The sequence below is a fragment of the Oncorhynchus mykiss genome, chromosome 14 (genome assembly GCF_057628025.1).
Source record: "Oncorhynchus mykiss isolate SJ-2025 chromosome 14, ASM5762802v1, whole genome shotgun sequence".
In the NCBI taxonomy this organism is placed as follows: Eukaryota; Metazoa; Chordata; class Actinopteri; order Salmoniformes; family Salmonidae; genus Oncorhynchus; species Oncorhynchus mykiss.
This window is the reverse complement of record NC_143035.1, coordinates 13,709,423-13,729,870: the sequence shown is the minus strand read 5'-3', so window position 1 is coordinate 13,729,870 and position 20,448 is coordinate 13,709,423. Positions and strand designations below refer to the sequence as shown.

Here is a 20,448-nt window from a genome sequence, read left to right as displayed (position 1 = left end):
TTTATATGCTGATTCTGTGGTGAGGCAGCATTGATGTACAAGTAAATCCCCTGGACAGCACACTAATTGCAGAGCTTTTTCACTTCCACGTGGAAAAAATATTCTCAAATCCTCCAATATTTTAAGCTGCAGTGTTCCTAAATGAGGGTACTCCATGAAAACACTTGATTCAACTAATCAAGGGTGTGTTAGTGCTCGGTTAGAGCAAATAACTGCACATCCTGATGGACCCTGATTTAGGAACACTTCTTTAAGCCATTTACTCCCTCTCCTAGAAACTCACAGCACCCCTACACTGCACTGTCAAGACCCTAATTCCAACATGATGCCTGCATTTAACCCCTAAACACCTCCACACCAAGGGGCCAAGCCCTACCATCCCAGCACTCAGTCTAACTGACATCTTCCTGGTTGACCAAACCAGAGACATATATATGGACAGAGAGGAAGGAGAGCAGGTTTGTGACAATTAATATAGGTTTACTTTATTTGTGGTGTCACTAGAAAAATATGACAGCTTTTGGTAGGTCTCCACAGCAAAAAGGTTTGTGAGCCACTGATTTACCACATAGAAAGGTACAGCCTATTCTTCCTTATTCTCACTTATTCTTACTTAAAAAACAGTGTTTTATTTTTTTATTCTGAAAAGGTACAGGCCACCATCTAGTGGCAAGACAAAGAAGCAACTTCTAGTTTGGAATCATGAGCATTGAAAGAAGTCAGAATTTTGGAGTGCACATGCCATTATGGCAATGTTAGTACATTTCCTTAGACACTTATTAACTTCCCCCATAAAGTAGGACAACAGACGTGAGATTAAATCATACTCAGAGCTCCTCTTTCTTCCTTTCAGGCTTTGTACAGTCCTTCACTGCAGCCAGGCAAGAGGAGAATGACTCAGCCAACCCTGTAGATAAAACATAAATATAGAATTTATTGTATAGTATCATTTTAATGTGCATTCTCTTGCCTGGTTCTCTTTACTGTGCATACTCCATAACGGTATGCATTTTGGGCTGATATTAATTGTTGCATGTTTTCTGTGTTTCAAAGTATTTTTCAACTGCCCAAATAAGGAAACCACAGCAAAGGGATAAATGGCAGCAGGGGACATTCTATACTGTACAAGAGTCACCTGACAAGATCTGCAATTGGTTGCCATGGGCTTTCGGTTTCTTTTTCCATCCCTCAGAACATCTGTCTATTGCACAATGAGCCATACCTGAAGGAGAACACATCTTCAGACACTTCATTTAAGAGGAAATAGTCTGCAATTCACTTTACTTCAACTCATGAACAATAACAAATATATCCTATTGAAAAACACTTACCATACATGTCAAAGTCACTATTCCTGTGATATGCTGTAAAGAAGAGACAAACAGCAGATACATTCTTAAAATGTGATACATATTTGGGATATGTGGTAATCAGTTAGTAACAAACAAGCACGGTAAACGGTAGGCATGCCGTGACTCTAAAACTCCTAAGAATGGAAGAAAATAACAACAAATGCAGAGAATATAAAATCAACTTCAATACAATATTAATTCCAAGATGTATTTTTTAACTGTTGTTGTTGTTATTGCTTTTAGATATACAGTATATACTGTAGATATATCTATACACCTGCTCTTTCCATGACAGACTGACCAGGTGAATCCAGGTGAAAGCTTATGATCCCTTATTGATGTCACATGTTAAATCCACTTCAATCAGTGTAGATGAAGGGGAGGGAAAAGGTCAAATAATGATTTTTAAGCCTTGAGACAATTGAGACATGGATTGTGTATGTGTGCCATTCAGAGGGTGACTGGGCAAGATAAAATATTTAAGCCTTTGAAGGTATGGTAGAAGGTGCCAGGTGCACTGGTTTATGTCAAGAACAGCAACACTGCTGGGTTTTTCACACTCAACAGTTTCCCATGTGTATCAAAAATAGTCCTCCAATGTGACACAACTGTGGGAAGCATTGGAATCAACATGGGCCCGCATCCCTGTGGAATGCTTTCAACACCTTGTAGAGTCCATGCCCCAACGAATTGAGGCTGTTCTGAGGGGAAAACGGGGAGGAGCAACTTATTAGGAAGGTGTTCTTAATGTTATGTATGCTCAGTGTATTCACTGCAGATATATAGAGAACGAGTCAAAAGTTTGGACACACCTACTTGTTCAACTTTTTCTTTATTTTTACTATTTTATAGATTGTAAAATAATAGTGAAAACATCAAAACTATGAAATGCACATATGGAATTATGTAGTAACTAAAAAAGTGTTAAACAAATCCAAATGTATTAACAGGTGTGCCTTGTTAAAAGTCCATTTGTGGAATTTCTTTCCTCCTTAATGCATTTGAGCCAATCAGTTGTGTTGTGACAAGGTAGGGGTGGTATACAGAAGATGAGGACCTCCACAGGAAAGGAAAACCCAGAATGACCTCTACTGCAGACTACTAAAGAGGCTTGCTTGGGCCAATAAATACGAGCAATGGACATTAGACTGGTGGAAATCTGTCCTTTGGTCTGATGAGTCCAAATTTGAGATTTTTGGTTCCAACCGCCGTGTCTTTGTGAGACGCAGTGTGGGTGAACGGATGATCTCCGTATGTGTATTTCCCACTGTAAATCATGGAGGAGGTGTTATGGTGTGGGACTGCTTTGCTGGTGACACTGTCTGTGATTTATTTAGAAATCAAGGCACACTTAACCAGCATGGTTACCACATCATTCTGCAGCGATACGCCATCCCATCTGGTTTGTGCTGAGTGGGACAATCATTTTCCATCAACAGGACAATGACCCAACACGCATCCAGGCTGTGTAAGGGCTAAATGACCAAGTACGAGAGGGATGGAGTGCTGCATCAGATCCTCCACAATCACCCAACCTCATCCCAAATGAGATGGTTTGGGATCAGTTGGATCGCAGTGAAGGAAAAGCAGCCAACAAGTGCTCAGCATATGCGGGAACTCCTTCAAGACTGTTGGAAAAGCATTTCAGGTGAAGCTCTGGTTGAGAGAATGCCAAGAGTGTACAAAGCTGTCATCAAGGCAAAGGGTGGCTACTTTGAAGAATCTCAAATATAATAAAATATATTTTGATTTGTTCACCACTTTTTTGGTTACTACATGATTCCGTATGTGTTATTTCATAGTTGTGATGTCTTCACTCTTATTCTACATTGTAGAAAATAGTCAAAATAATGAAAAACCCTTGAATGAGTAGGTGTGTCCAAACTATTGACTGGTACTGTATATATATTTGTTTTATAATTTCTTTCATTGCAGAAGTAACTTTCTTGCTCTGTACTAAAAACAATCAATGCAGAGGATCAGTAACTTACATGAGTCTTGGTAAATGAGATCATATCCTAAGAGTATGCATGGCAGTATTGCATCCTTATATTTTGCATCTTCACAGGCTGAAAAAAAACCTCAAGAATCAAAAACGATCTGTACTGGAATGACTGTACAGAGTATTTAGTCATTGAAATATCACCATTTGGCTCTCTTCTGGGATAGTGTGAACCAAAAAATGAAACTTTTACTTAGTCTCACCAGTGGAATGGTTTGAACCAGACAAAAGGTAGCCTACGTTAAGACCCACTGGGCAAAAACTGGTTGAATAAACGTTGTTTCCACATAATTTCAACATCACAAATTCAGTGTGATGACGTTAAATCAACGTGGAAAACTGTTTATATTTTCAAAAAGTCATCAACTTAAGGGATTTTCAACTTTTTTTCACCCAACTTGCAACCTAAATCCAATGATTTATTATTTCATGTTGAATTCACGTTAGTTGACAACTCAAGCAAATGTAAATCAAAACTGGACGTTGAACTGAAGTCTGTGCCCAGTGGGGAGTCTGGAGTGTTTAGTGTTTTGTTCCACTTTAATAACAGCTGGGGTGCAGATTAAGTTGATTCCCCTCAGGTGGAATAATAATGACTCCCATAGAGAATCATACATAGCTTTAGACTTACATTTAGACTTACATTAAAATGCAGAGAAATCAAATATATGGCAGTGATGGAATGTACTGTAAATTCTAAATGACTGCAGGGAAAGATCATTAAAAAGTTACTGCCATTCATAAAAGACTGTGAAACATAACTTTTGACCCATACCTTCATCGAAACCACAATTTCTCTTTTCGGCTGCTGTGTAACCTCTTTTCAGACAATCTGTAAGATTTGCATACAGGAAACTAATGTATATGGCTAGCCATTACATTGCACAATAAGATGTATTGATAGTACCATAGATTCAAATAGAAATGTTCAAATCAAATGACTATGGCGATATGCATTGATCAAAGCAACCAAGAACAACGGTCATTAAAGATACAAAGTGCAAAGTTTAGTGCTGTGTATGCATTTACCTGACACCTCGTCCATAGGGAAAATGCTGCCAGAGCTCTCAACAACCACCTCTGTGAAGAGAAACATAAACTTTTCTTGCGTTGTCTTCACATTAAAGTTACATTTCATTTCTTTGGAATGGCTGTCGATGACTCGTCAAAAGAACAGAGTTGCATCAATTACACAGTTACAACAGGAGCTGAGGTGAAGAAATGCATAATGCTCAGATGAGCACCTACCAGCTAAGACTGTCATGACCACCAGAAGATAAGCACCTTTGAACATTTTTCTTGATGTCTTGTCGTCCACACACACCAGAACACTTTGTAAAGCCAACCAAGTTAAGCTTAAAGAGGAAGTGCAGTGACTCACTGGGCTACAATCTGAGTTATACTGTCAAATCAAGGTTTAAAAAATCAGTGAGTTGTGTTCAGCTCTGCCTCTACTCGCTACATACCTTTGCGAGTGAAACCAAAAGCTTGTCGCACGTCTTTTGATGGAATGTTACATAACGTAGTCGAATGTGGGCTAAGCACAGCAGAAGTAACCTCTTCTCTTTTATTGCGCTACAAGTGGAGTACTACTTTCAACGTCAATGCAAAGGGATAGGCAGTAACTATCATGAACCACCGAGGTAAAGACAGTTTGAAGATGGATATTCGACGGATATTCGCGCTTTCAAACCTCAATAGCTTTCAAACCACCTGAGCCACAGTCACCAAATAAGTGTCATGATGTTGGAAAAATTACGCACAACATTGCACAGGTCTTATTTTCACGATTTGGACATTAATTCGCTTTCCAAAGCTAATAAACCTGTGGAAATGTGAGCTGCATTTTGTATTCCAAGTTGAATTAGTTAGGGAGTGTAAACAAAGTACAAACTATTTTTACATTCAAATTTCAATAGCTCCTTGGTCATGTGACCTACTGAATTCAAACAAGGTTCAGAATGTCCACTGCCCTTCTATACTGCACACCCTTTAGTTGGTCCATTTTCAACTCACATGACTTTACATAAATTTTTCAAAATGTAAAGTTTCAATAGCTCCTTGGTCATGTGACCTAGTGACTTCAAACAAGGTTCAGAATCTCCACTCAGTGGGCCTCTACATTGCACACCCTTTAGTTAGTCAATTTTTATCTTACAGGGTTTTTCATGAATATTTCAATATTTAGAATTTCAATAGCTCCTTGGTCATGTGACCTGGTGAATGCAAACAAGGTTCAGAATGTCCACTGGACACCCTTTAGTTTGTCCATTTCCATCTCACATACCTTTACATACATTTTTCAAAATGTAAAGTTTCAATAGCTCCTTGGTCATGTGACCTGGTGACTTCAAACAAGGTTCAGAATGTCCACTGACTACCCTTCTATATTGCACACCCTTTAGTTTATCCATTTCCATCTCACATGGTTTTACATGAATTTTTCAAAATGTAGAATTTCAATAGCTCCTTGGTCATGTGACCTAGTGACTTCAAACAAGGTTCAGAATGTCCACTCAGTGGGCCTCTACATTGCACACCCTTTAGTTTGTCAATTTTCATCTCACAAGATTTTAAAATAATTTTTCATAATATAGAATTTCAATAGCTCCTTGGTCATGTGACCTGGTGACTTCAAACAAGTTTCAGAATGTCCACTCAGTGGTCCGACACATTGCACACCCTTAGTTTGTAAATTTTTATCTCACAGGGTTTTACATTAATTTTTCCAAATGTAGAATTTCAATAGCTCCTTGGTCATGTGACCTGCTGAATTCAAATAAGGTTCAGAATGTCCACTGACTATACCTTCATATCGCACACTCTGATGTTTGTCTACTTTCATCTCATGCTATTAAACTTAAATCTGTAAGCTTTTATGACATACTGTGATAAACACTCCTGGCTGCTGGCTCTGTCACTTTCAGACACACGCAGAGCAGACTTGAACCACAGGGGTTCTCTGTAAAGAGATAGTAATCCAAAAGACACAGACACACCCCTTGACTTTCAATTGGCACCGTTGACCTATACGTATTCTCTCCTGATTGGCTCTGTGGTGCACAGTCTGGCAGTCTGACTAAAGTGCCAGAGGTATGAGGAGAGACATCCTCCTTTGTATTTATGGGAACAAATATTTCCTAACACTTTGGATCCTATTCTTGGACAGTTAGAAGACACAATGCATCAATGCAACAACAAAACATGTTTACTAATTACTGTCCATGAGTAACCTCAACCTTGTGGGTCTATGGATGTTTGGGCCAATAAAGTGCCAAATCAATTCTACCACTGACTAGTCTCTCATACCCCTGTGAATGGGGACACAGGGCAATAGTTTTTAATCTAACCAGACCTTTTTAATGGAGTACACTACCCCGTAATTGGGGCTCTTTTCTTGACACATAGTAGCAGTTTACCAGATAAGAAGTCAAGAAGATCAAAAAGTAGATTGTTGTAAGGATGTATTACATCCTGTGCTGGCCCCATTGTCATATCAATTCTGGATTCTGAGTGGTAAAATCATAGCTGAAAAATGCCTTTATGTATGTGTATTCATTTTCCGCCAAAACAGAACTGCCAAAGGGGGTGGAGTTGCAATCTACTGCAGAGACAGCCTGCAGAGTTCTGTCATGCTATCCTGGGATATGCTTAACACCCCGGCCGTCCTACAATCTACGATAGATGCCCTCCATCTCACCCAAATGATCATGGAACCTACCAGGTACAACCCCAAATCCGTAAACTCGGGCACCCTCATAGATATCATCCTGACCAACCTGTCCTCTAAATACAACTCTGCTGTCTTCAACCAGGATCTCAGCGATCACTGCCTCATTGCCTGCGTCAGTAATGGGTCCGCGGTTAAATGACCACCCCTCATCACAGTCAAACGCTCCTTGAAACACTTCTGCGAGCAGGCCTTTCTAATTGACCTGGCCGGGGTATCCTGGAAAGATATTGACCTCATTCCGTCAGTAGAGGAAGCCTGGTTATTCTTTAAAAGTGCTTTCCTCACCATCTTAAATAAGCATGCCCCATTCAAAAAATGTAGAACCAGGAACAGATAAAGCCCTTGGTTCACTCCAGACCTGACTGCCCTTGACCAGCAACAAAACATCCTTTGGCGTACTGCACTAGCATCGAATAGCCCCCGTGATATGCAACTTTTCAGGGAAGTTAGGAACCAATATACACAGGAAGTTAGGAAAGCAAAGGCTAGCTTTTTCAAACATAAATGTACATCCTGTAGCACAAACTCCTAAAGGTTCTGGGACACTGTAAAGTCCATGGAGAATAAGAGCACCTCCTCCCAGCTGCCCACTGCACTGAGGCTAGGAAACACTGACACCACCGATATATCTATGATTATAAGGGAATTTCAACAAGCATTTTGCAACGGCTGGGCTTGCTTTCTACCTGGCTACCCATACCCCGGTCAACAGCCCTGTACCCTGTAGCCCTGCAACTTTCCCAAGCCTCCCCATTTCTCCTTCACCCAAATCCAGATAGCTGATGTCCTGAAAGACCTGCAAAATCTGGACCCCTACAAATCAGCTGGGTTAGACAATCTGGACTCTCTCTTTCTAAAATTATCCACCGCAATTGTTGCAACCCCTATTATTAGCCTGTTCAACCTCTCTTTCGTATCATCTGAGTTCCCCAAAGATTGGTAAGCTGCCGCGGTCATCCCCCTCTTCAAAGGGGGAGACACGCTAAACCCAAACTGTTGCAGACCTATATCTATCCTACCCTGCCTTTCTAAGGTCTTCGAAAGCCAAGTTAACAAACAGATCACCAACCATTTCGAATCCCACCATACCTTCTCTGCTATGTAATCTGCTTTCCGAGCTGGTCATGGGTGCACCTCAGCGACGCTCAAGGTCCTAAACGATATCATAACCGCCATCAACAAAAGACAGTACTGTGCAGCCATATCCATCGACCTGGCCAAGGCTTTCAACTCTGTCAATCACCGTATTCTTATCGGCAGATTCAACAGCCTTGGTTTCTCAAATGACTGTCTCGCCTGGTTCACCAACTACTTCTCAGATAGAGTTCAGTGTGTCAAATGGGAGGGCCTTCCCAAATTGATATGGAACCTTCAAAAACACATGGAGCAACTGCAAAAAAGAAATGGCTGAGGATATACTAAATATGTCTGGTATGTAACGACATTTAATTAAAAGTAAATGTAAATTATGTATTTTTATGTAGTTGTGTGGGACAGCCATATGTTCATTTCATGCCTATGATTTCAGAGTTCAGCAGAGCCAACAACTGCTTCATGTGGGCCACTGATAAAGAACCTGGATGTGGCCCAAAGACTGACTGGGTTAGTAACTTTATTTAACATTTTTATAATATTTTGACAACAGTGACGGCATGTAAGACAATTTATGATATAACGCAATGGATGGCTAATTCGATAATTTATATTTGATATTCTTTAAAACATGTTACGCTTTGTTTTGTTTTAGATTGAATGTTTTGCATGCCAACGGTGGTTCCATGTGCTGTGCCAAGGAATGAAGAGAAACAAGTTCAACAGAGCGAAGAACACAAACTGGAAGTCCAGTCTTTGTTGTTGAAAATGTATGCTATACCCCATCCACACTGAAGAGGCTCTGAAATGTACCTCAACCAGGGATTAAGGGAAAGTTAACACTGTGAAATGTTTCATACTTAACTGAAGTTAAGTGTCTGTTGACATGTTGGAAAAGATTAAAGGTCTACAATTTGTTGAATTTGTCAATATTACATTTTTATTCATTGATTTACTGGCCACCATTACTGTGGTTACATGTTCAGTATAATGTATTGACCAGCAAACCCACTGCAGCCGACCTTACTGACTCACTCTCCATCCCTGCTTTGGACAATTAATAGCATGACTCTCGTACTTTGCTCTTTTCCTTTATGGTTGATATTAATGACGAAAGGAGATATTATCTGTCTCTCTCCTATTGTGTATCACTGATAAATAATGTGAAAAAACAAAAAACAGGGAAATAAGTACTTAGAACTACTGATTATCGTAGATAAATATTAGAAAAGGGTAAACACAACACTGGACTGAACCCCCTAATTGTCAAACTAATATTAATGTACAACAATATAGAAGATACATGACTAGAGGTTATGCAATATGGGTGTATATACACTGCATGCTTCTTAGGTGTGTAATTGACATGACCAAGGAGCTATTGCAAATTTGAAACTATGAAAAATGTACGTTACACTGCGGGATTTTACAGTACACAAACAAGAGTGTGCAATATAGAAGGGGAGTCAGCGAACATTAGGTCACATGACCAAGGAGTAATTGAAATTCAAAATGTTGAAAAATTCATGTAAAACCATGTGAGATGAAAATAGACAAACTAAAGGATGTGCAATGTGTAACCCTACTGAGTGGACATTCTGAACCTTGTTTAAAGTCACCAGGTCACATGACCAAGGAGCTACTGAAATTCTACATTTTGAAAAATTATTTTAAAATCTTGTGAGATTAAAATGGACAAACTAAAGGGTGTGCAATGTGTAGGCCCACTGAGTGGACATTCTGCACCTTGTTTAAAGTCACTAGGTCACATGACCAAGGAGCTATTGAAATTGTATATTTTGAAAAATTTATGTAAGATCATGTGAAATGAAAATGTACAAACTGAAGGGTGTGCAATGTGTGTCTATGCCATCGGGTTAGCTACAACCAGTTTTGAACGTGTTATGAATAATAGTTAAAGAGCTATTGAAATTTGAACATTTTGATTTGTCATTATGTTGACGGTCCCTAACTGCTGTTGGTGGACGTAAGGGAAACTACAGGCAAATATCCGTCGAATATCCAACCTTAAACTGTCTTTACCTCGGTTCATGAACCATAGTCAGCAACTATAGTCAGTAACTATCATGCCACATTAACCAGCCACACACCAATTATGGTCATAAACTTAAAATGTTGTAAAAGACAACAACAAAAAACAGACAATTAAAACGACATAGAATTATTAAATATTGTAGGCAGTGGTGGAAAAAGTACACAATTGTCATACTTGAGTAAAAGTAAAGATACCGACTATGCATATAATTGACAGCTTTGGATAGAAAACACTCTGACGTTTCCAAAACTGCAAAGATATTGTCTGTGAGTGCAACGGAACTGATGTTACAGGCAAAACCCAGATAAAAATCCAATTAGGAAGTGCCGCATTTTTTGAAAACGCCTCATGCCAATGACTCCTTATATGGCTGTGAATGAGCTACGAATGAACTTACGTTTTCTACTTAATCCCCAAGGTAGTCTAGAGCATTGTGATGTCTTTTTAGCATTTATGTTGAAGAATAGCCGTAAGGGACCACATTTAGCAAGTGATGGCTGCGGCAGAAAATCTTGCGTAAAGTACACAAGTAGCCATTTTTCCAATCGCTTCTTATGAGAAACCAATTGTCCCGACAGATATATTATCAAATATATATGTGAAAAACACCTTGAGGATTGATTCTAAACAACGTTTGCCATGTTTCTGTCGATATTATGGAGAAAATTTGGAAAAAAGTTTGGCGTTGTAGTGACTGCATTTTCCGGTCAATTTCTCAGCCAAACGTGAAGAACAAACGGAGCTATTTCGCCTACAAAAATATTATTTTTGGAAAAAAGGAACATTTGCTATCTAACTGGGAGTCTCCTGAGTGAAAACATCCAAAGTTTAATTTGATTGCGTTTCTTATTTTCGTGAAAATGTTGCCTGATGCTAGCAGAGCCTAGCCATAGCATTATGCCATGATAAACTTACACAAATGCTTGTCTAGCGTTGGCTGTAAAGCATATTTTAAAAATCTGAGATGACAGTGTGATTAACAAAAGGCTAAGCTGTGTCTCAATATATTTCATTTGTGATTTTCATGAATAGGAACATTTTCTAGGAAGATTTATGTACGCTGCGTTATGCTAATTAGTTTGAGGCTATGATTACGCTCCCGCATGCAGGATGGGTAGTATCAAGAAAAATGCCTCATGAGCTAAGTTCAATGGTCATACCCCATCAGAACTAAAATATAAGCTTGTTTTATGCCAATGTTTGTAAACAGTGTAAATGTAAATAAAGACGTTATAGCCTCAAAATATGGATACAACTTTCATGTCGATATCATGGCAGGTCAGTCCTTACATCCATAGCTCTGTCTATGAATTTGAGAGGGGTTCAATTTCTCCAGCCCCGTTCCTCAGATATTTACCAAAACAGTGGTTCTTCCTGAAACCAAAACGGGTTCTCTGATGGGGACAGCCGAAGAACCCGTTTGGAACCTTTTATTAAATATATATTATAGTGGAATCATGCTACAACTGGACTTTATAATGTTAAACAAGGTTTGATTTTGTGACAAAAGTTCAACGAAAGACAATAATGAATTAATTAAAGACAAACATCAGCAAAAATATTTTGATTCAGCTCTCTAGTCAGCCTATTATGAGTATTGAACTTTCATATTACACTGTACAGAGCTTTGCTACTAAATCTGAAGAGGAACTCCTGAAACCAGCCACTGTAGTACAGTATTCCCATATCACAAGAAGGAGTGTAGGTGAGCCTGCTCCTTTAACATCCAATAACCTTATGCAGTGCCTTTGGGAAAGTATTCAGACCCCTTGACTTTTTCCACATTGTGTTACGTTACAGCCTTATTTTAAAATGGATTTAAAAAATATATATATATTCTCAGCAATTGTGCGTAGAGCTCCAAGACAGGATTGTGTCGAGGCACAGATCTGGGGAAGAGTACCAAAACGTTTCTGTAGCATCGAAGGTCCCCAAGAACACAGTGGCCTCCATCATTCTTAAACGGAATAAGTTTGGAACCACCAAGAATATTTCAAGAGCTGGCCGCCCTGCCGAACTGAGCAATCCGGGGAGAAGGGCCTTGGTCATGGAGGTGACCAAGAACCCGATGGTCACTCTGGCAAAGCTCTAGAGTTCCTCTGTGAAAATGGGAGAACCTTCCAGAAGGACAACCATCTCTGCAGCACTCCACCAATCAGGCCTTTATGGTAGAGCGGCCAGACTGAAGCCACTCCTCAGTTAAATGCACATGAAAGCCTGCTTGGAGTTTGCAAAAAAGGCACCTAAAGACTCTCAGACAATGAGAAACAAGATTTTCTGGTCTGATGAAACAAAGATTGAACTCTTTTTCCTGAATGCCAAGCGTTACGTCCAGGGGAAACCTGGCACCATCCCTACAGTGATGCAAGGTGGTGTCAGCATCATGCTGTATGGATGTTTTTCAGTGGCAGGGACTGGGAGACTAGTCAAGATTGAGGGAAAGATGAACGAAGCAAAGTATAGAAAGATCCTTGGTGAAACATGCTCCAGAGTGATCAGGACCTCAAACTGGGGCCGAGGTTCACCTTCCAACAGGACATCCACCCTAAGCACACAGCCAAGACAATGCAGGAGTGGCTTCGGGACAAGTCTCGGAATGTCCTTGAGTGGCCCAGCCAGTGCCCAGACTTGAACCCGATCTAACATTTCTGGAGGGACCTAAAAATAGCTGCACTTCAACGCTCCCCATCCAACCTAACAGAGCTTGAGAGGATCTGCAGAGAAGAATGGGAGAAACTGCCCAAAAAGTGAAAAAAATCAAGGGGTCTGAATACTTTCCGAAGGCACTGTAGATTATGTTCAGAGGTAAACTGTCTCTGGCAGCCAAAACAGGCAAATATTCCATCTAAATGTGAATTGCTTCTTAATTGCGATACGGTTGTCGAAACATAAAGCCTTCCACCTTCACATCAAAATAATTTCACAAATGCAAAATATATACTTACTGTGTACACTGGTTGTAATATTTTTAACACGGTTGCAGCTGACAGTATTTTTTTCAGTAACAACACTATTCTGGCATCCTTCTTCCATTTAAACACAGGCATTTGGAGATGCTAAATAGCTAATTAGAACAGGTGGACACCTCTGTCTTCTGTAAACAAGCGCTGTATCACCTCAGTGTGGGAACCCAAACCCTATTAAAGGTGTGTAGTAATTAAACCTTTTGTTTTTTTAATATGATTTCTCGTTTGGAAGTTAAGTTCCAAATGTTTCCAAAATCGTATAGCATGCGAGGCGTTTCGATGTTTAGATAGAGCTTCGGGGCAGCGTTGGTACATTTGCCCCGGACGGCAGACAGGTTTGTGAATAGACGGTACATGTTTAGCATTACCGTCTATGAATGGGCTAAGTATGTCCCCAAAACTTAACTTGAATGGCATGACTAACCACACTGTCAGTAGGTTATACACTGAGTATACCAAACAGTAGGTACTCCTTCTTAATATTGAGATGTCATGAAGGTCAGTCAATCCAAAACATTTCAAGAACTTCGAAAGTTTCTTCAAGTGCAGTCGCAAAAAACATCAGGCGCTATGATGAAACTGCCTCTCACGAGGACCGCCAAAGAAAAGGAAGACCCAGAGTTACCTTTGCTGCAGAGGATAAGTTCATTAGAGTTACCAGCCTCAGAAATTGCAGCCCAAATAAATTATTCACAGAGTTCAAGTAAGAGACACATCTCAACATCAATTGTTCAGAGGAGACTGTGAATCAGGCTTTCGTGGTCGATTTTCTGCAAAGAAACCACTACTAAAGGACACCAAAAAGAAGAAGAAACTTGTTTGGGCCAAGAAAAACAAGCAATGGACATTAGACCGGTGGAAATCTGTACAAATTTGAGATATTGAGTTCTAACCGTTGGTGAAGGTGAATGAATGATCTCCGCATGTGTAGTTCCCACCGTGGAAGAGGAGGTGTGATGGTGTGGTGGTGTTTTGCTGGTGACACGGTCTGTGATTGATTTAGAATTCAAGGCATACTTAACCAGCATGGCTACCACAGCATTCTGCAGCGATACGCCATCCCATCTGGTTTGCGCTTAGAGGGACTATCACTTTTCAACAGGTCATTGACCCAACATACCTTCAGGCGGTGTAAGGGCTATTTTACCAAGAAGGAGAGCGATGGAGTGCTGCATCAGATGACCTGGCCTCCACAATCACCTGACCTCAACCCAAATGAGATGGTTTGGGATGAGTTGGACCGCAGAGTGAAGGAAAAGCAGCCAACAAGTGCTCAGCATATGTGGGAACTCCTTTAAGACTGTTGGAAAAGCATTCCTTTTTCCGTGAAGCTGGTTAAGAGAATGCCAAGAGTGTGCAAAGCTGTCATCAAGGCAAATGGTGGCTATTTTGAAGAATCTCAAATAAATGTTTGGTTACTACATGTGTTATTTCATAGTTTTTTAATGTCTTCATTATTACTCTACAACGTAGAAAATAGCAAAAATATAGAAAATGAGTAGGTGTGTCCAACATTTTGAATGGTACTGTATATATACAGTTGAAGTCGGAAGTTTACATACACCTTAGCCCGAATACATTTAATCTCAGTTTTTCCACAATTCCTGACATTCAATCTGTGTAACAATTCCCTGTCTTAGGTCAGTTAGGATCACCACTTTATTTTAAGAATGTGAAATGTCAGAATAATAGTAGAGAGAATTATTTATTTAAGCTTTTATTTCTTTCATCACATTCCCAGTGGGTCAGAAGTAAACATTCACTTAATTCGTATTTGGTACCATTGCCTTTGAATTGTTTAACTTGGGTCAAACATTTCGGGTAGCCTTCCACAAGCTTATTGTGGGTGAATTTTAGCTCAATTCCTCCTGACAGAGCTGGTTTAACCGAGTCAGGTATGTAGGCCTCCTTGCTCGCAAACATTTTTTCATTCTGCCCACACATTTTCTACGGGATTGAGGTCATGGCTTTGTGATGGCCACTCCAAAACCTTGACTTTGTTGTCCTTAAGCCATTTTGCCACAACTTTGGAAGTATGCTTGGGGTCATTGTCCATTTGGAAGACCCATTTTCGACCAAGCTTTAACCTGACTGATGTCTTGAGATGTTCCTTCAATATATCCACATAATTTTCCTTCCTCATGACGCCATCTATTTTGTGAAGTGCACCTGTTCCTCATACAGCAAGGCACCCCCACAACATGATGCTGCCACCCCCGTGCTTCCCGGTTGGGATGGTGTTCTTCGGATTGCAAGCATCCCCCTTTTTCCTCCAAACACAACGAGGGTCATTATGGCAAAACAGTTCTATTTCTGTTTCATCAGACCAGAGGACATTTCTCCAAAAAGTACGATCTTTGTCCACATGTGCAGTTGCAGACCGTAGTATAGCTTTTTTTAATGGCAGTTTTGGAGCAGCGGCTTCTTCCTTGCTGAGCGGCCTTTCAGGGTATGTTGATATAGGACTCGTTTTACTGTGGATATAGATACTTTTGTACCTGTTTCCTCCAGCATCTTCACAAGGTCCTTTGCTGTTGTTTTGGGATTGATTTGCACTTTTCACACCAAAGTATGTTCATCTCTAGCAGATAGAACACGTCTCCTTCCTGAGTGGTACGATGGCTGCGTGGTCCCATGGTGTTTATATTTGCGTACTATTATTTGTACAAATGAACATGGCACCTTCAGGCGTTTGGAAATTGCTCTCAAGGATGAACCAGACTTGTGGAGGTCTACAATGTTTTGTCTTAGGTATTGGCTGATTTCTTTTGATTTTTCCATGATGTCAAGCAAAGAGGCACTGAGTTGGAAGGTAGGCCTTGAAATATATCCAAAAGTACACCTCCAATTGACTCAATTGATGTCAATTAGCCTATCAGAAGCTTCTAAAGCCATGACATCATTTTCTGAAAATGTCCAAGCTGTTTAAAGGCACAGTCAACTTAGTGTATGTGAACTTCTGACCCACTGGAATTGTGATACAGTGAATTATAATTGAAATAATCTGTCTGTAAACAATTGCTGGAAGAATTACTTTTATCATGCACAAAGTAGATGTCCTAACCGACTTGCCAAAACTATAGATTGTTAACAAGAAATTTATGGAATGGTTGAAAAACAAGTTTTAATGACTCCAACCTAAGTGTATGTAAACTTCCTACTTCAACTGTATTTGTTTTATAATTTCTTTCATTGCAGAAGTAACTTTCATCCTCTTTACATTCCTTGACTAATATAGACATTTCAAACATATTCACGAATTCTGACGTATCTCATTTAAAAAAAGACATACGGTGGGTAGATTATTAGCAGAACTAGACATATTTTTTCCCACAACAATTTTGCTCCTTTCTGCACAAAAGTCCACTCATCCTTGTTTCTTCCGCCAGCCGATCCAAGTTCATGATCCTCAACACTGGGGCCCCACAAGGTGTGCGTGCTCAGCCACCTCCTGTACTCCTTGTTCAACCATGATTGCATGGCCATGCACGCCTCCAACTCGGTTATCAAGTTTGCAGACGACACAACAGTTGTAGTCTTGATCACTTACAACGATGAGACAGCCTTTAGGGAGGAGGTGAGGGCACTCAGAGTGCGGTGTCAGGAAAACAACCTCTCACTCAACGTCAACAATACAAAGGAGATGATCGTGGACTTCAGGAAACAGCAGAGGGAGCAGCCCCCTATCCACGAGACTGCAGTGGAGAAGGTGTGGAGAAGGTGGAAAGTTTTAAGTTCCTCGGCATACACATCACGAGCATACTGAAATGGTCCACCTTAACACAGACAGTGTGGTGAAGAAGGCGCAACAGAGCCTCTTCAACCTCAGGAGGCTTAAGAAATTTGGCTTGTCACTTAAAACCATCACAAACTTTTACAGATGCACAATCGAGAGCATCCTGTCGTACTGTATCACAGCGGTCTGCACAGCACATATGGGATCATGTAGTAACCAAAAAAGTGTTAATTAAACCTATCAAAATATATTTTATATTTGAGATTCTTCAAAGTAGCCACCATTTGCCATGATGACAGCTTTGCACACTCTTGGCATTCTCTCAACCAGCTTCACCTGGAATGCTTTTCCAACAGTCTTGAAGGAGTTCCCACAAATGCTGAGGACTTGTTGGCTGCTTTTCCATCACTCTGCGATCCAACTCTTCCCAAAGCATCTCAATTTCGTTAGGGTCGTGTGATTGTGGAGGCCAGGTCAGCTGATGCAGCACCTATCACTCTCCTTCTTGGTCAAATAGCCCTTACACAGCCTGGAGGTGTATTGGGTCATATTCCTGTTGAAAAACAAATGAAGTGCAAACCAGATGGGAAGGCGTATTACTGCAGAATGCTGTGGTAGCCGTGCTGGTTAAGTGTGCCTTGATTTCTAAATAAATCACAGTGTCACCAGCAAAGCATCCCCACACCCTCTGTCACGTTCGTCGTATAGAGAAGACCAAGGCGCAGCATGACATGAATACATTCTTCTTTTAATAAAGAAAGAACACTAAACAAACTAACAAAACGAATATGAAGCTATATAAACCGAGTGCTGACATGCAACTACACATAGACAATAACCCACAAAACCAAAATGGAAAATGGCAACCTAAATAGGATCCCCAATCAGAGACAACGATAAACAGCTGCCTCTGATTGGGAACCAATTCAGGCCACCATATACCTACATTACCTAGACATACAAAAACCCCATAGATATACAAAAACCCTAGACAGGACAAAAACACACATACCTACCCTCGTCACACCCTGTCCTGACCAAAATAATACATAAAACATAGATAACTAAGGTCAAGGCATAACACCATCACACCTCCTCCTCCATGGTTCACGGTGGGAACTACACTTGCGGAGATCATCCATTCACCTACTCTGCGTCTCACAAAGACATTGCGGTTGAAACCAACAATCTCAAATTCGGGGCTGGCAGGTAGGATTTCGTTTCTCCCTGTTTCTGGCCCATACTCCAGTACTGTAGGTAGCGACAATACACCATAACAATGGATGCTAACCGCTGAAAACGCCACAGAAGAAGACGAAGAAGAAGAAGCAGGCCCACAGGTGGCGGTAATGTACCAATAACGTTAGATGCCAACTGCCGAAAATCGCGACCGAAGTAGAATAAGGAGCAGGGTTGCCATATCTGTGGTTTTCTCGGGAAATTGGCCCGTTCGAAAATGATGTCGCGGGTGAAAACGTATTACCAGTTGTAGGTAGGCTATTTAGATTGTCATTATGGAGACACCTATTTCCAACCCTTTTTCATAAAACATATTAATTAACGCGCTAGAACTGATGCGTCATCCATAAATTAGGCGACAATGCACAGGAAAACGACTTTAGGCGCATTAGATAAATTCGTTCGTAGGTGGTTTTTAAACTGCATTCTAATGTCGACATGTTAATGGAAACCATATCAAACGTAGAGTTTTACGCATGCTCAGTTCTTGCGTGTCGAGCGCTGCACGAGTGAACATTTGTAAATTTAAGTAATGGAACTCCCGAGCGTGCTTCTGATATAGGGAAAAGTCCACAATGAAACGGAAATTGAATGTGGCGAATGGTACATTTGCATATTGTGGTCATCAAGTAGGCTATTCATTTCTATGCCTGTTTCGGCTACTGTAGCCCACCATTTGATTCAATAAATATGTTGAAATGATATCACTGAAGTCATTGCAAACCAAGTTGTGCCACTTGTGTAACCTACCTGGAGCTGGCAAACGGATTTAAAATAGCCTATACCTTCAGTTTGTTGTTGTACCATTGCGTTATTATGCAATTATTAATGGACATGTTTAGTTAATGAAACTGGAAGTTAAATTGTGATCATGGTCCCAGTTCTGTCGCAAATGTTGATCAGCTGTTGTTATGATGCATTAGATTGAAGGTAAATCAGTCAGATTAGGCTACAGGTAAAACAAATCACTGGCTGTTATTGACAAGCATGGGCCTATTCAGTTCATATCCATATTATTAATATATAATTCAGTAAAATGGCGACCCCATCCTCAATAACCTACTCCAGCAGGCTATTGGGCAACAGAAGCACCTTGCTATTCATGCTAAATAAATGAGTCTGTTTGAACTAAGCAAGATATTAAATTGTTTATCTTCCATCTTGCCTAGGCTACTGTAGGCTATCAGGGACAGTGGCGACCTGTCATGTTTTGAGCCCCACCTTTTTGAGCTTTTTGTGGTTGCCTGTTTTGCATGTTATTTGGGGATTAATCGGTGTCACATATCAGGTTGCAAACAATGTAAAAATAAATAAATAATAATTTAGTTAATAAAGCCACATATGAAAATGTCTCTCTTTTGCTTTCTTGAGTAAGGGAGCTCCAAAATGCAAGTGTTTCAGCCTAGCTCGGTGCTTTCTGTAGTGGTGGGGCAGCCATCGGAAAATAAGGAGAGTAGGGGTTGGTAATGTTCTCCAGTTGCGCCATGATTGGCTCAGTGCACTGTCACTCATGGTGACACTACGTCACCGCAAAATCTACGGGGAGAGCTTAAATCCAAGCCCCTAGGGTGCTGCCATAGAGTTACATTAGAAGTACCCACCCAAAAAGGCTCAAGGTCATTGGCCACAGATAAAATTATCTCAAATCACGTTATATCTACCATAGCTTTGATTGGACTGATCATGTCAACATCATATTTTCAAAATCTTAGCAAGCAAGCTCGCAGTCATCATCATGAATCAAGTCGACAATCTACTGGCAAATCCTTTTCAATCCTTGTCTTATGAAGAGAAATTATGACGAGGAATTATAGATAAAAAGTATTGGTGCTCATCGGCCATTGGACAAACATTAAACAACAAGTTGAAAATCGCAAATTCAACAATGAGTGGTTGGGAAGGAATCAGTGGCTAACTGCAAGCATTGCAAAGCAATCACTAGCTTGCTCTTCAGTGGAGTGGATGTGTGAACCAAGGCTGTGTTTAAGGGTCTATTTTCCAGGCTTAAAAGGATAAACATTCAACATGGGCCATGCTGTCAATCCAGCAAGACTTCTGCCACGTTCAAAACAACTGGAAACTCTGAACTGGGAAATCTCAGACTTCAGTAAATTCAAGACAACTGGGAACTCTGGAAAAAAAATAGCTCCGACTGGGAAAATACATTTTGAACGGTCATCCAACTCGGAATCCAAGTCAGGAACTTGGGCCTCTTTCTAGAGCTCCGACCTGAAAACAACTAACGTCATGATTCTACCCTGTTTTTTTTTCT

At 40.4% G+C, this 20,448-nt stretch overlaps 1 protein-coding gene across 2 annotated transcripts; it reads right to left on the bottom strand.

The window, feature by feature from the left end:
* Nucleotides 1–459: 459 nt before the first annotated feature.
* On the bottom strand, nt 460–4,954 carry LOC149978293 (uncharacterized). Of its 2 annotated transcripts, none has more exons than XM_090198403.1 (8): nt 4,821–4,954; nt 4,603–4,685; nt 4,384–4,434; nt 4,130–4,186; nt 3,344–3,421; nt 1,332–1,364; nt 1,136–1,222; nt 460–907 (listed from the first exon to the last, which is right to left on the bottom strand). In XM_090198403.1, exons 2-8 carry the CDS (start codon nt 4,646–4,648, stop codon nt 828–830), a joined length of 432 nt encoding a protein of 143 aa, XP_090054529.1. In that variant the 5' UTR covers nt 4,649–4,685; nt 4,821–4,954; the 3' UTR covers nt 460–827. The 2 variants fall into 2 exon arrangements, with proteins under 2 accessions (XP_090054529.1, XP_090054530.1); XM_090198404.1 differs by having other exon boundaries at nt 4,639–4,685.
* Between the last annotated feature and the right edge of the window lie 15,494 nt (nt 4,955–20,448).

Excerpts from the sequence above, each read along its gene's own strand:
- LOC149978293 (XM_090198403.1), bottom strand. The coding sequence starts at position 4,648 with ATGTTCAAAGGTGCTTATCTTCTGGTGGTCATGACAGTCTTAGCTG. Across the intron at positions 1,365-3,343 it reads TCTCATTTACCAAGACTCAT|CATATCACAGGAATAGTGAC; the intron begins GTAAGTTACTGA and ends TCTTCTTTACAG. Across the intron at positions 908-1,135 it reads CCAATTGCAGATCTTGTCAG|GGTTGGCTGAGTCATTCTCC; the intron begins GTGACTCTTGTA and ends TTTTATCTACAG.